This window comes from Echinops telfairi, unplaced genomic scaffold, assembly GCF_000313985.2.
Source record: "Echinops telfairi isolate 266 unplaced genomic scaffold, ASM31398v2 ScPeMD7_18;HRSCAF=68, whole genome shotgun sequence".
NCBI lineage: Eukaryota > Metazoa > Chordata > Mammalia > Afrosoricida > Tenrecidae > Echinops > Echinops telfairi.
In genome coordinates this window covers 25,795,392-25,811,872 of record NW_022103915.1, presented here as the reverse complement: position 1 = coordinate 25,811,872, position 16,481 = coordinate 25,795,392, and the positions used below count along the sequence as shown (strand labels likewise).

Sequence of the window (16,481 nt, the reverse complement as noted above, 5' to 3'; positions counted from 1 at the left end):
CCCCAAGCCTATTTTCATTAACAGAGTTCATACATAACTTACTAGATCCTTGAAGAATACTTAGATAAATCTTCCTCCAAAGCATTTACTGTTAACCTGAAATAATGGTGAACATAGCTTTTATATGGGAAAAATTGAGTTAATGGGTAGAATTGTTTGTTGTACTTTTTTCTTCCACCTATTCCTTAGAAACCATGGTCATACACTATATTATGTTGGGATTTGCTCTGTGCAAAGTGAAAATCCCATTACTACCTAACAGCTTGCATACTAAACAGAAACCATATTGCTTCTGATAAGATGTCTTTGAGATGAAATCTTTGTTTCTGGAATCCTGGTGATATGCAGCTTCTGTGGACCCCAATAGATAATATTTTCTGGCATATATCCATTTGGTTTTAATCATTGTTTCTTCAGGAGCTAGGAAGAGCGTGCCCACATGGAGGGAGCTTATTTAAGAAGCAGATTTTGTATCTCCCTGATGATATCCTTCACTCGTAGGTAACGTCAGTTTCTCAGTTTGTTGAGCAGCTCATTTGCTCATTTATTTGCCAGAGCAAAAGGATGTGCCTAAGAATAGATGGTGTTTTTTCTCTTAATGTTCAGTCTCTACGTTTGCTTTCTCTAAGGCTACTTTCTTTATCATCAGTGTGGGTGTTTATTTTGAAAAATTTAGAATGGACCAAATGGATCATCATAAATAATTCACTTAATAAACACATTGCAAAGATGTTTGTAAAACCTGTACCACTTGCCTATTGGCATCCCCATTGGCCCCCTCTGTGAAACACGGTCTTCTGTTGATAGCACTTCCTTTGTTATTTCCTCTCCTCCCTTCCTGGTGGCACACTCTTGGTGGTCTCCTGGAGTTCCTTCAGGGAGCCTTTCATCCTGGGAATCAGCAGGACAGCCTGATCCAGGGAACAGAGAGGGTCAATATGGCAGAAATCTGGTTCTCTCAACTCAAAGAACGTAATTTGGAAGTCTTCAATGCTATGAAGACAGAAGGTCCTTTTATCAAAATAAGGCATTGGTGGGCGGTTCAGTGGTAGAATTTTTACCTTCCATGTAGGAGACCAGCGTTCAATTGATAGCAAGTGTGACTTGGGGACAGCCACTGTCCCTGGGGGGGTTGGGGGGGTTGCTATGATGCTGAGTAAGTTTCAGTGGAATTTCCAGATGACCATGAACCTACTTAGAGTACTGAAAAGCAAAGGTGTTACTTTGGAGACTAAGGTGCACCTGACCCACGCCATGGCATTTTCAATTGTCGCCTATACAAATGAAAGTTGGATACTGAATAGGGCAGACCAAAGAAGAATCAGTGCATTTGAATTGTGGTGCTGGATCAGATGATTGAGGGTCCCATGGGCTGCCAAAAGAACCAAGGAATCTTGTCTTGGAAGAAATACAGAGTGCCCCTTAATGGCAAGAAGAGCGATAAGAATAGACTTTATCTTACGAGCTTTGGACATGTGGTCAGAAGAGACCAGTCCCTGGAGAAGGACATCCTGCTTGGTAAAGTCAAGGGGCAGTGACAAAGAGGAAGGCCCTCAAGGCGCTGGCTGGACACCGTGGCTGCAACAATGAGCTCAAGCACAGACACAGTGGTGAGAAGGGCACAGAACTGAGCAGGGTGTCTGTCTGTTGTGCATAGGGTCGCTAGGGCTGGAACCAACTTGGTGGTACCTGACAACAATAACACGAACCAGGAAGAAAGTCCCTGAAAACCAGAATAATGGTGTGAGACTGGGAAGCCTCCTATTCCGTTGGTGGTGTCACCATGAGTTGGGAACCCACTTAGCAGCCAGCGTCAAGAAATGTGTCAAATATGAACATAAAAATAATTGATAAATTATCAAGGCTTCATAAGGGTGGGAGGGTGGGGAAGGGAGGGAGAGAAAAAGGAGCGGATACCAAGGGCTCAAGTAGAAAGAAAATGTTTTGGAGATGATGGAAACATATGTACAAATGTGCTTGATGCAGTTGATGTATGGATTGTTATAAGAGCTGGAAGAGCCCCCAATAAATGATTTCTTTAAAAAAAAGAAATATGCAAAAATGAACATGATACATTCTCAAAGCAGCCGAGGACTGGAGCTGTGAGGAGCCAAGGAATAAGCTGTTGCTATCGTTAGGTGCTCTCATTTCTGCTCTAACTCATGGGGTCATTACGTACAACACGGCGAAGCATACCCTATTGGGTGACACTCCCTATCATGAAGTGGAAGCTCCTTGCTGCAGCCATTATGGCCACCCACCTCATTGAGGATCTTCTTCGTTTTCTGTCGATCTTTTACTTTTTCAAGCACTGGTCTCTTTTCCAGGGACTGGTCTCTCTTATAACAAACAGGTCCAAAGCAAGTGAGACAAAACCTGGCCATCCTTCTTTCTAAGGAGCCTTCTGACGGTACCTCTTCCAAGATAGACTTGTTTGTTCTTCTGGAAACCCATTGTCCTTTCAGTGTGTCCTGCCAACACCATAATTCAAGTGCATCAATTTTTCTTCAGTTTTCCAACTTTCTTATGCGTCTGAGGGGATCGAGAACACTGTGTCTTGGACCAGGCACACTTTAGTCCTTAAAGTGACATCCTTGCTCTTCAACATTTTAAAGGTGTCTTATTAACAGATTTGTCCAATGAAATTCAATGTTTAATTTATGACTGCTTTTATTAACATTAATTGTGGATCCAAACACAATGAAATCTTTGACAGCTTCAGTCTTTGCTCTGTGTATCAGGATGTTGTCTGTTGTCTTGAAATTTTTGTTTTTCTTTACTTTGAGTTGCAATCAGTACTCAAGACTGCAATCTTTGTTTTTCCTCAGTCATGAAAATCAAAATAAGCTAAGTGAAAAATAGTAGGAAGCTGGCTTCTTCGGGTCATCAGCCATTATGAGACACTGGAGCTTACCATCTCGTTTGTCAGTTTCAAAGCCATGAGTATTTTCATTTAGACTTTATTAGCTCTAAGGGAATTGATATGAATAAAATATAATTTTAATTTAATAGCAATAACCATATCTACTGGTAGAGCATATTTTATGTCATTGATAATCCATTTCTTTTTCAATTTTTAAAATTCTGCAATTATAGTAAGCCATACCTCACTGGAACCTGTATTCGCCCCTTCTCGTGCCAAATTATCTCTGTCCACAAACAAAGAAGAGAAAACAAATCACATATGTTCATATGACCATCTCTATCAATAACACCATTAGTGCCATCACAGTAAATAGCCATTTATGAAATGAAGCCAAACTCACCAGTCAGTGCTTGTTGGACAATTGAAGTTGTGGGTTAAATAGCATGTCCTGTTGGCTATGGAGGTTGGGACGTGTTCACTTTATCTTGCTTACTGGTGACAGTATAAAGATTTTATTCCTTAAGTACTGTGTTGGTTAGAACTCCACAAAGCAACCTCAGCTTGTTGCAAATTGTGAATCTCATCGTGTTAAATAGCCAAAAATGCCACCATTGCAATTTTTACTTCAGTTAAACTGATCGCATTTTGCTAGCAAGCAGGAAATTTACATGGCTCAGATTATTAATAAATGGAGTAGGATCTGAGCACCAGCATATGAAGCGCAGTAAGGAACCAGCAATCACAATATCATACTCAGGGGAGAGACCATGTAATACGATATTGCCTGGCTTTGAAATGAGCATACTTAATGGATTAAGGATGGTTCTAATAATTTTGAGGACAGTCCCCCAAAGGTAATTTATAATCTGGATTTAGCATAACAATATTCATTTAAAAAACATGTCCATGTTCCAAGTCCATGCCCCTCCTGTGATTCTAATAATTTTCATTCATTTTTAAAATTTTGTACTTTTAACAAATAAGAAAGAAACATTTTAAAAACCAAAGAGAAAAACAAACAACAGTTCCTTACTTCCTGTGTAACACCAGCATTTGAGTAAAAGGAATATACTTTATTCCCCATTACTAGAAATTTCAGAATGTAGAGCAGATGTGTTACTACTGATTTTTACATAGCGGAATAAACCACACACTAAGAATTTCATCCATTTTATGGCCTTGACCTCCTATGAATTTAAAATCATGTAATACAGTGGCATGTTGACTTCAGAACAATTAAAGCAAAAATAATTCTTAAAATCAGACTTTATAATTATTTTTTCCATGTTTATTTTCTCCTACTAACTTTGTCATAGTAGATTTTGTTTTTATTTTAAAAAGGAAGTCGCTTGGACCTCCGATAAATACTTGTATATATATCTTTTATTTTCTCTTCACTCATACATTGGACCTGTGAGAATTATTGCATATGGAAATGAGTGACAGATGGAGTAGGTTTGTAAAGTGACTTTTATCATAAGAAAGCCAGACAAACTTTTGAAAGCCATTTCAGATTGTTTTGGACTATGACATGGCTTTATTTAGCTTTGATTTTAAATAAGATCTGAAAAGAGCTAGGTACCGTCATCATTGTATCACTGATCTAGTTTACTGGGTAATTATATTAAATTATTAGTGAAAGAAACTTTTGTAGGCAGGCGAGTCAGATGGGAAATTTAGAGGTAGTGAAGTTTAATTTATATATGGGAGTATCTATTTGCAAATCTATAAAGTAGCCTTAACAAATAAGACACCCATAGAATTGTTGTGAATTTAAGCTAAGGAGTTTTAAGGAGTTTTGGGAATGTAAAATGTCATGCATCGGTTGCTCCTCTGACCAACTTCTGACCCATTCTTCTTGTAGTGACAACATTATTCTGTGATACAATATGATCTCTGCGGAAGAATGTACTACATATTCTGATAGGTGGGATATATTTTATAAATTGCCACAAAATATCACAGTTGGATTTGCATTTCCAGTGATCCCCTTCATTAATCACTGAGTAACCTTCAGGTCCTCAAATAAAGAGTAGAGGGAGTAGCGATGATTTGGTAATCACCCAAGGACAGGCAATTCTTTAAATTCACCACGAACACATGATATCAGAGGTGAATCACCATATCTACATTTCTCATCTTAAGAGATATTTAGATTGTTTGTAGAGCAACCATTGTTGCTATACATAGAATAATCATATTAATTCTATGATAGAATTAATCATAGGTTTTCTATCCTTCAATCCCAGATTCCGCAACTGAGTGTGGAGGAATTCATTGGCTTTCCAGGATCCATCCTGTAGGATGCACATTTTCATTGTAAAGCAGACAATCACATTAGTATGTATGCAATGTACAAACTTAGTTTATTGGAGCAGCTAGGATAGTGACCTTTTAAAGGGCGCAGACTAGGTTCTATGGAGGAGCCCTGGTGTCATCGTGGTTGTATGTTGAACCGCTACTCACAAGGTCAGAAGTTTGAAACCACCAGCCAAGCTATTGGAGAAAGATGAAGCTTTCTACTTCCATAAAGAGTTAACAGTCTTGGAAACCACAGGGGCAGTCCTACACTGACCTGTAGGATCACTGTGAGGCAGAATTGACTCAGTGGCAGTGAGAGTTTTTGTTTTTAATTCTATAGGTGTCTGAATTTGTTGTAGTTTAGTTCTTAAAAAAGATTGACCTATGACATATATTCCCAATTGTTACTTAGTCGCCGTTTACTTGATTGTTTCCGTAAATTATTTCTTCTTCCGTCAACATAATTCCTTGCAGTGCTGTTGTTAGGTGCCAGTAGATCGGTTCCAACTCATAGCGCCCCTTGTGTACAACAGAAGGAAATGCTGCCGCTCCTGCAGCATCCTCCATCCTTGGGACGTTTGAGCCCATTGTTGCAGGCACTCTGCCAATCCGCCTTGTGTATGGGCCTACCTCCGTTTAACTGCCTCTCCCCTTTACCCAGTGGGATGGCCTTTTCCAGCAACTGGTCTCTCCGGGCAAAAATGTCCATACGCTAGCTCCGACAATAAATGTGGACCAATGCTTGAGAAGTTTAGTAAGTGCTCAAGATACACAAATGCAGATATTTCAAATGTCATTTTAGAATACTTCCAAGGGTTGGAACATGTTCACTGGAAAACTGACACAAAAATTGGGTTCCCCTTGATCTCTGAACTTTGAGATAAGTGGCACAGGGAAATACTATGGACAAGATGCATCTACCTAGGAACTACAATAGCAGTTTAACATGGCTACAAACTCGAAGTGCTCTCTTCCCAAAGACTTTAGGGTATGCAAATAATTTTAAAATTTTCTTCCTGTTTGTTCTGTATTAAAAAATAATATATTCTTATTAACCTATGGGCTCATACAGATAACGGTGAAAATACAAGTAACTGATAAATCCACTATTTAATGGAAAATATACTGGTCTGATTCAAAATTGATTATACTAGTCCTTTGCTCCTATGTTTCTTATATCTTAATCTTGAAGCTTGATTCAGAAAAGCAAATGGAAACTATTGTTTCATAATGGATAAACACTGCTACTAGTGAAAAATCAATCATTTTTTTAAAAAAAGACTCACTAATGCAAATGGTTAACACATCTGACTCATAACTAAAAAGTAGAGAATAGAGTCCACTGAGAATTGCCTCAGAAAAGTGGCCTGGTGCTCTCTTTCCAAGAATAAACCAATGTCCCATTGAAACTCCCGTAGCGTGGAGTCTGAGTCTGCTCCCACACGCAGGGTGATCATGAGTCAAGCTGATTCGATGGCAATTGGTTTGTCTTTTTTGCAGGAGAGGTGTTAATTTGCTCGGATCATACTAGTAAAATGAGCAAGTGCTTTAAGTTGTATAACTTTCAGACAATTTCCGTTTCTGTCGGGGGTGGTAGACAGTACAGGCAGCAAAGAAATGATGTCTGTGGAATTCCACCTGTCTTGCAGTTATGGGAAGCGTCCCTACTCCACTGGATGGAATATACTGGTAGCTAAGAACCAAGGGACTAGTTTTCAATCTGGTGCCTGTCCTAGGTGAGATGGAAAATTAAGTCTACGATTGAGAGAGTAGTCTGACAAGTTGTTCTTCACAATGTGTGTAAGATCTCTGGCACAACATGCCTTTGGCCCCTCTCCCCTCCTGCAGCAGGGGCTAAGGAGGTTAAGAATGCCTCTCCTAATGGCTGCTTGTGACTACCATATATACTGGAGTATTAGCCAATCTGGATATCAGCCAAGGCATCTAATTTTACCACAAAAACTGCATTAAAAATGTGCTGAAAAACTTGGCGTATACACAGGTATATACGGGGCAGTTCATTTTGCCTGCATCTTCAACTGGGGATACAGTTGCCTGCCCAGGCTTTGATGCTACTCCTCCCAGTAGGTGAGCCTTGTCACTTTGGGGGGGGGGGGGCACATTTTCTCTCCATAGTTGTTCAGTATAGTGCCCGCAGCTGGACATCCACAATACAGCACCCTAATGTCAGCTCTCGTCTCCTTTTGTTTTCTTGCAGCTGGCGCTACATACATCTTTGGAAAAAGTGGGGGCCTCATCCTCTACACCTGGCCGGCCAATGACAGGCCCAGCACACGCTCAGACCGCCTGGCCGTGGGCTTCAGCACCACCGTGAAGGACGGCATCTTGGTGCGCATCGACAGTGCCCCGGGCCTCGGAGACTTCCTCCAGCTTCACATAGTGAGTGCCAGGCCTGGGCCTGCATGCTCTTGCCTTCCGGATGGCCTGCGTTGGCGAACCAGATGAACAGGGCAGAACATTCTAGATAGGCACAGCAAAGGTGTATACGCCTATAAAAATCACCTAACTGGGCTGGTGCCTCATTCCAGGGTTCATCTCTGACTTAATGTTGAGTATCCCTTCAGATCCAGGCCTTGCGGACCCAAGCGTAGCTCAGGAAGGAGAAATGACCATCTCTTGTCCTACGCATGTAACGAGAGACAGAGAGGCTTTCTTTCTAAACTCCTTTCCAAACTGGGAAGCTTACCCTTTGGCAAAACATTTCGCTGACTCTCTTGGTGTAAACAAGGGACTTACCTGGCGTGGTTGGTTCATCTTAACCTGATGCAAGCAGTAAAGTCAACTGGAATGTTAATGAATTCTTAAGTTGGAGTGTGCAAATTGTTTCTATAAAGGGCCAGATAGCAAATACTTGGGGCTTTGTGGGTCAAATGCCTTTGTTTCAACTATGGATATCGACTCTTACAAGATGAAATCAGTCATAATTAATATATTTTTAAAAAATTAAAAGGTGTGATTGTATGCTAATATAGTTCTTTTTATTTATCAAAGTAGGCCACAGGCTGCACTTTGCTCAGCTCTGCCCTAGGGTACAAACTTCAGGGCACAGATGTAAAAATCACGTAGTGAGAACTGAGATTTGGGTGGGCAGGACAAGGCATGCAAATGGACCACCATGACTGGGAGCGCTGGGAGCCCCATGTGCTGGGTAGCTACAGTTTGCTTTAGGTATTGTTCATTCAAGCCCAATAGGGTTTTGTCCACATTGACTACAGATCATAAGACCACAGCGCCATTCTAGGAAATTAAAATGATTTGGAGGGGAAAAAATTACTTCATTATGAGGATGGAAAATATTTTTATAGGAACAATTAACCCATTTTATCACCTGTGCCTTCTGCAAGGAGGGAAGTAGGCTCAAGAAAGCTATGATTCTCATCCACAAGTACCCGAAGTGTGGCGACCAGGAGCAGAGAGAGGAATTGTTCTCATTAGTTAGCAATGACAAGGCGAGAAAGAATGGATTTAATTTGGAGCAATAAGAACTCTGTTTAAATAGCAGGAGGGGAAAGCAGTTAAAAAGAAAGATCAGCTGGGGATTACCACCAACCTCCATAAAAGGAAGAAAGGAAACATTTAGAGGGAATCTTTGGATCTGAATTTGCTAATGTGCAGGCAGGTCTACCAAGGGATGCCTATGGTAAGATTACATTTCTGGCCTCCAGAGCTGGAGGGGGCTGGCTGGAACCACAAGCAGCCAATTAAGAAGCCCCCACCCTATCTCCCCAGCAGCTCTGTCTCCAGCACCTGCTCTTCCAGCAGGTCTGGGAAATGGAGCAGCTTGCTTGAAGCATGAGGCTTGAGTTGAAGCCTGTCCAACCACAGTGTAAGCCAAAGTAGGCAAGATTCCACGGAGAAGACCATGGAAGGATGCTTCACAATGTCAGGGGCAGGGGCGGGGGCCCGGGAGTCATGGTCAGAAATGGAGTTGTGACACTTTCTCAAGTGTTTCAGGATCCACAGGGAACTGAGAATCTAAACTTCATCATTATAAAGTCCATGCTAAGGGGCAAAAAAGAAAGGCAGCCAGACATTGTCTGGTTTATTTTTATTTGGCCCCTAAGAACCACCATAATTTACAAAACTCTGAGATTTATACTGCATATAACTTAATGACTATTTCATGGCAGCTATAACTAGGCTATTATTACCAGCTCACTTACATTTTCATGGTGATTTATCTTCTTTTTTTTTTTCCTGGTTCAGCGTGACTTGCTAGGAAAAATATGATTTGAAGCAGCCATGAGCATCTTTTTGAGTCAGATAATGTGCTTCGCTTTTCTCCCATTTTTTTCCTACCAGTGATTGCAGATCTCCTCCACTCTCAAGAGAGAACATTTCTTATTCTCCCAGAGGTTGTATGAAATTGGCAGTCTCTTTGCACAATTGATAGGCGACTACTTGGCACTTCTAGGAAGAACCAGCCCATTCCAGGATATTGTTTTGCACCACTAGAACGTTCTGAAGTTCTTTGTTTTGCTATCTTTGAAAAGCACATGTGTCAAAACATAGATATTTTTAAAGTTTTGAACATCAATGAGGGAGCTTCTGAAAGTGTGTGGAGACATGAATGAGAAGATAATGGTCCTTTTCCGTGGACATTTTGAAGCCCCCTTGTATGCATTTGTTTAATTCCTTAGGATGTGCCTTCCACATGAATATGCATATTAAGATGGAAAAGAGTAGAATGCTACTTTCTTTTTAAAAGCAAAAATGCCGGAACTTTTACATCAGCATTTCAGGGCCCCCTTGGGGTCCTAGGTACCGATTCTGGCCATGCAGCCCTTGTTCATACATGGTCCTTCAGAGCCGGAGGTAGGACAGGACACGATCTGATCTTCTTGGGGCCAAGGATCATTCTGGCATGATCCCAGCATACTCACGACCCTGGGTGCATGGGACTGCTTTGTTTTTCTAGGAATTTGAAACCATTTTTTCCTTCCTCATGGACTATCGTTGGTGGCTGTCATGAGAAGGGGATTCAAAGCAAGCCGATGCCTTCCCGTCCTTGGACGTGAAGGCATCTGAGTAGGAAGGCTCAAAGACTCCTTGCCCAAACCAGCCTTTTGTGTATTTGTTTTTATTGACACTTGCCTAGATAACCTCAGGGAAACAAAGCCATAAACACCACGTGTTAAGCTTCTGTACTTTTATAGAACATTTGCAATCTGTAAAACAGGGTTTTGGTTCTTGAATACAGATTGATTCCTCGCACAAAAGAGCAGACTTGAGGGGCTATTAATGGAAGTGGAAAGGAATGAATGGGAGGCATAAGATGTCCTTCCACCTTGCAGTTCACCTAGAAGCTAAACGCTGTGAGGGGGGCGGGTGATGGCCCACATCAAGAGGGGATGGAAGCAGACTCAATCCCAAGGGCCAGGGAAGAAAGGGAAAGGGCTGAAGTCTACCTGCAGCCGAGCTCCACCCGGGGATGGCATGTCCCCACAGTGTCCTTCTGTCACACGGGTTTCACTTTTGGAAACAGCAGAGAAGGAGTTGGGTGTTACCTCTGATTGGTAGTTGAGTGAGTGAAGTTGGTGAAAAACAAAATATAAACTCTAAAACTATCATGCGTGTGTGTGTGTGTGTGTGTGTGTGTGTGTGTGTGTGTACACGCACGCACATGTGCTAAAGGCAATTCTTAGGGATTCCTCAAATGATTTGAGCAGCTTCGTTTGCCCTCCAGTGCTCTTCCCTTTCAGGAAGGCTGGGCGTCTGACCCAGAAGTAAACAAATACAACCTGTAGAAGAGACTTGCTGCTAAGGATCCCGCAGAGCAGGAATGGGGTATCATACCATGCCTGCCAGCTCTCACTGCCTGGTCCCATCTGCTAGAAGCTCTATGAGGGGTCACCTGTGAGGATGACGGCTAGGCAGTCTGATTTCCACTAGTCGTATCTTCCAGCCATGTAGACATGGTCTGCACTCTCGTCATTCCTACTCTTGTCTAGCGACCTTCCTCCTTCTCTTACTTAGCCTTTCACCACTGGGAGGCACTAACAGGTGTGGTGGGGAAGGCTTCAATGAGCTGAACGCACTGTGCCCTAGCGTGAAGGACTGGCACAAAGAAAGGGTGCCAAAACAGCTGGAGCAGTGCCATCGACAGGGTGTCGCCCACCTCACCGGTCACGTAGGTCAGCTTTGCTTCTGGGCCAGAGGGTGGAGGGTTGTCTTTCTGTTGCTGACCCCTTCCCACCCATCCTGAACTCCTCAAGGAGACGGATTGTCACAGTGGCTGAGACAAAGGGCTCGGATGTAGGAGCCACTTTGAGACTGGCACAGAACTGGCCTTGTTCCTTTGATGTGTTTGCTGCTGTTCATGGGGCCACTTTAAACCAGAACTGACTTGACGCCCCCGTACAATAGCAATGATAACAGTACAACAAACAAGACAAAATTTCAGTTTTGAAAAAGAAATAACAAAAGGCTAAGAGATGAGAATAATTAAGGAGTTGCATGTCTAAAATTAGCTAAGATTTCTTTCGTAGGGTTTTTTTTTCTGTTCACATTTCCATGATTCAATTTTTTTCTGCATAATTATTTATCATGATATTAATGAAATCATGGGTGAAATGCGATGGAGAAATGCAAAAAAGATCTTTGTTGAAGTATGTGTGCATGAAATGAGATCTCTGTGAAGAGAGGGTGTCTGAGAGCTGAGGGAGTTTTCAAATTATTATGATTTTAAATACAGCCTTCCCTCCATTGACATCCATTGTTGAGAAGACAATCTGCTCAAAAGTCAGAGAGCAACGGCCGTTCCTTGTGACTGACATCTGCCTATTGACCCCACAGCCAGGTTCTCTGGAGCTGTGCCATGCTACATTCACCTGCGTTTATACAATAGGGACGAACTTGAATGAGACCAGAGATGAGGTCGCCATGAAGTGCCTGCTATCGCTATGACGAAACTTTCAGCCACCTCCTTTCCCCATCTACTACAGAGAAGGTCAGGGAGAACTGAAAAACAATTAGCTTCTCTTCGTGCAGTTAACACTTAGTTTAAAAAGACATCCTATTAATTTCTTTCTCCCTGTGTGTAATCTACAGCAAATCCTCTTCGATTCTTTGTTTAAATTATGAGCCTTTCAGGAGCCATGGCATTTTGTGTGTCGGGGATCTGGCTTGTTTGACAAGAATCTTTAACTTTCCCCAAACGTTTCCCTCCTGACTTCTCTTGCATGTACTTATATCAAACAAAGCAGGCAAAGGCAAAGGGCTGCTGTCCAAACTGACCCCCTGACATAAATGGCACTGTGTTCTCCTTTGGAACTCTGAACACCCCCCACCTCCCCAAAAGTCAGGAATGCTCTCTCAGTGTCATGTTTAGGGAAACTGGTTCTTTATGAAGTTTAGTTTGTATACTATTGTTTTTATATAATTTATAGCTTTAAAAGAGACCACTAGAGAATAAATAGGAGCAGAAATGAATTATGATAAATGATCTGAACCTCACGTCTATTCCATCATAAATTGTGGTCTAGACACTCCGTTTTGGCTGCCTCTCGATGAGATGTTCATAGTGACACATCACCATCTGCTGGGCTTGTCATCAGTGGGGTTAGGTGGTTGTTAGCTTAGACTCTCTTCTGGATTGGGCCCGTGGTGGGACTGGATTTGATTCCGGAACTACACTGAGGCGACCCTCCAGAGGAGCACAGAGGAATGTTGGTGTTGCCGAGTCTGGTGACAGAAGTAAAAGTGGGAAAGAACAAGAAAACAACAAAGGTGTCCAACAGATGCAATTTCACTTCCCACAGAGTGCTGTGCACTGCAGGTTGGCTCTGTAATTCCGTTCATTGCTGTTTGTTCTTAGTGAAAAGGGCCTCTTTGGGTTTTCTGGGCTTAGGAGCTTTTCCAGATCATTAGCCACTTGTGTGGAGAGGGCCTGCTGGGGATCCTCTCTGCAGCTTCCAGCTTAGCGAGGCATCCCGGCAGAGATGGAGAAGAAGGTGGGAGAATGGAGAGGAATGGGAGAAGGGAGTTGGCTGGGAGAGGACTTGATGCTGAGACTACTGATGTAAGCTTGGCAGAGGGGGCTGTTTGCATGGCGGTTAGGGCTTGTTTTCTTTGATCTCTACTAGTCCCATGTTATTTCTGCCTACATCTATTTACTTTGATGGCATGCACAGCTTTAGGAGATCATGCACCATCGTAGAAAAAATAATAATGTACTTAATTTGGCATCAAAATATTTGGATTTGAATCCCATTTCTGTCAGTATTCAGTGAATGATTTTACCGGGAGCAAGTCATCACACTACTTTGACCTTAAACTTCCTCTTTTTATTTTTCCGAATGGGTCGAGAATTAATACCTTGCAGGATTTTCCTAAGTCCCAATGAAATAAAGTATTTCAAAGCTGGACATTGCCTATAAAGGGTTGTCCAGGTGTAAGAAGTTGTATTATTATATTTACTTCAATGAAATATCCACTAAGAAATAACTATATGGGAGCAAAGAAAACAAAACAAGAATATACTACCCAGGGAAGAAGATATGTTAAGGTTTTTTAAAGTCAGCCTGGGGGGAGCGGGGAGGGAGGGGGGGAAAAAGTCAGCCTGGATAATTTTGGAATTCAATCAGATATACAGTTGGGGATTTTGGGCTCACCTTTCTGGATCTGGTAAAGAAGCCACAGCTCTCTATGGGAGCTCTGGGTTAGGTCAGTAAGGGTCAGCAGATCCCTGCAGCTTTCTTGATAGTTCACTGTGTTGAATTGTGTCTCTACAACTCAACAAGGGGATCGACTGTGGTTTGCTTTTGGTATTCCCTAGACATCAAGACGATTGCCATGTCAACATGTTTTACAGGTATCATTCATGGCCGGTAATTGTGTCCATCTTGATGTATAGTCCTCATCCTGATGATACTCCTCCCAAGGAGCTGGTGTTCAACATGCTCAGTGTAATGCACCCCGCCCTGAAGGGCTGGCTTTCATTGTGTTTCAGAAAATGGGAGGTGCCTTTTGGTGAGAAGGGGAAGGAGGAGGGCAGAGCCTTTCTAGGTAGGAGTTATCACAAAATGCCTTGACGCCTATCATGGGCACCCAGTAGATAGAGAGAAGGCCTTGCGTTCATACTTGGACATTTGCGAGAGCCAGAGTCCTAATCTGGGCACAATTAGATTATGTAGGGATGAGCAGCTGCTAAGAAAAAAACAGTTGGTATGGAGTCAATTCTGACTCACAGTGACAGCTTTTGTGTCAAAGGAGAATCTTGCTGATTTCTCAGAAGATCACTAGGCTTTCCTTCCACAGCAACTTGAATGGGCTTGAACCTCTAATCTGATGGTTAGCAGCTGAGCTCTTAACCACCAAGTACACTGGAAACCTAAATCCACATATGCAAATAAAGCATCTACATATGTTGATCCTCTGAGTTACGAAGGAAAGCACAATTATAAATTTAGCTCTAGATGAAACTTACAATAATGTGATCATAAATACAAGTTGACAAAGTCCGTAGAACATATTTTGTGGCTGGCAGCAATTATAAGAAGAAAAGATCAAATGGCTATCATCTCCCTCATTCATCATTCTCACCAGCACCTCTTAAACTGTTAATTGATGACTGTCATGTTTCCTTGGTGCTATGTAATATGGATTTAGAAAAAAAGGATAAAGATAATTTATCCCATTGTGTTAGTCTGGGTTGACTAGAGAAACAAATTCATAGACACTCATATCTGTATAAGAAAGTGCTTTCCGTAAAGAGTAATTGTGTATTAAGAAAGCATCCAAGCCCAGTCCAGATCAAGTCCATAAGTCTGATATTAGCCCAATGAATGATACCAGTATATGCATACCTCTTCAAACTCAGGCAACACGTGGTATTACACCAAATGCAGGAAGATCACAGGCCATTGGGTCCAGTAGCAGTGGAAGCATCTTAGTGCTGGCATAGGTCTCTGTGTGGCTCCTCCAGCTCCAGGGCTCTGGATCCATCAGCATAGCTCCATGTGACTTGTCAACAGGAAGATGTAGCACAGACTGAGTGTGTCCCATCTCCAGTGAGCTATTTAATCTCTGTCACGCCTCCAAATGAGGTCATCAAGCTGAGACCTGATTGACAGGCTTCCTCGAGTTGACAGATTATGTAAATGCCACACCTCTGACTATCATTCATTACACATAAACTGAGGGCTATTATGTGCCAGGTAAAGTGATAGACTTAGATAGAGTGATGAACCTTGGTTCTAACCTGCTGAAGGACCACAATAATTATAAAACAAACAATAAAGAGAACTTTCCTATATTCTGAAATTGTATCTATAAAAATCTCACACACCTCTTGACCTTTAAGCCTAAACCAAAAGCAAATCAAATATCATTGAGCAGATTCCAGCTCATGGCGCCTGTAGGTGTGGCCAGGTACGATTGGGTTCCAAAGAGCTTCCATGGCCATGAGCTTTCAAAAGCAGACGTTTCTTTCAAGGTCCCTCTAGGGCAGTGGTCTTCAACCTTCCTAATGCCTTGACTCTTTAATACAGTTCATGCGGTGGTGACCCCCCCAACCATAAAATTATTTTTGTTGCTACTTCATAACTGTAATTTTGCTACTGTTATGAATTAGGCAACCCATGTGAAAGGGTCCGTTGACCCTCAAAGGGGTCAAGACCCACAGGTTGAGAACCGCTGCTCTAGAGGGATTAAAAATTGTAGTCTTTCTGTTCTGAAGTGGAGAACCTGACCATCTTGACATCCAGGGACTCCTCCTGGCACATAGTGAGCTTTTCATGATAGGTAGCTTTGAATCCTATTAGTACTTAGAAATGTCCCTTCAGGTAATATAGTTTTTTTAAGTCAAAGGAAGCAATATATGTGATTTTCCTAAACAATGAATAAGGAGCCCTGGTGGCATTGTGCATATGTCTTAGAATGCTGTGCATAAGTTCACCTATTGCAACGACAAGCTGGTGCGAAGGAAGCTCTCCACTCCTGTAAAGTGTTCATCTCAGAAACCCACAAAGGAAGTTCTACCCTGTCCTACAGGGTTGCTATGCATCCTCAGCCTTGACTCAGTGGTAGTAGGTGTTCTGAGAAACAATGAATTGTATTTAATAAGATCTCTGTGTATTTAAATGGAGTCATTTAAAATTCTAAGAAGTCAGGATGCTATTGATTGAAAGCCAAGCTGGTGGCAAATAGCCTAAATTTTGGAAGTCACCAGGGTAGCCTTATAAGACATGTGACTGTGAAGTGTATTCAGTAAGGCCCACTCAAGGGATTGCTGGGGCCCTTGTGACTTCATGGCAAGCTTACCTTAGCACTATCGGCTGGATGAATAATCTCA

At 42.1% G+C, this 16,481-nt stretch overlaps 1 protein-coding gene across 16 annotated transcripts in view; it reads left to right on the top strand.

The window, feature by feature from the left end:
• Positions 1–16,481, top strand: part of NRXN3 (neurexin 3) — a 1,902,419-nt gene that overhangs the window by 1,430,533 nt on the left and 455,405 nt on the right. For all 16 annotated transcript variants that reach the window (XM_030884921.2, XM_045287970.1, XM_045287968.1 and 13 more), the window contains one exon: positions 7,386–7,567. In XM_030884921.2, the coding sequence (XP_030740781.1) occupies positions 7,386–7,567 (182 nt within the window). The remainder of the gene's footprint in view (positions 1–7,385; positions 7,568–16,481) is intronic.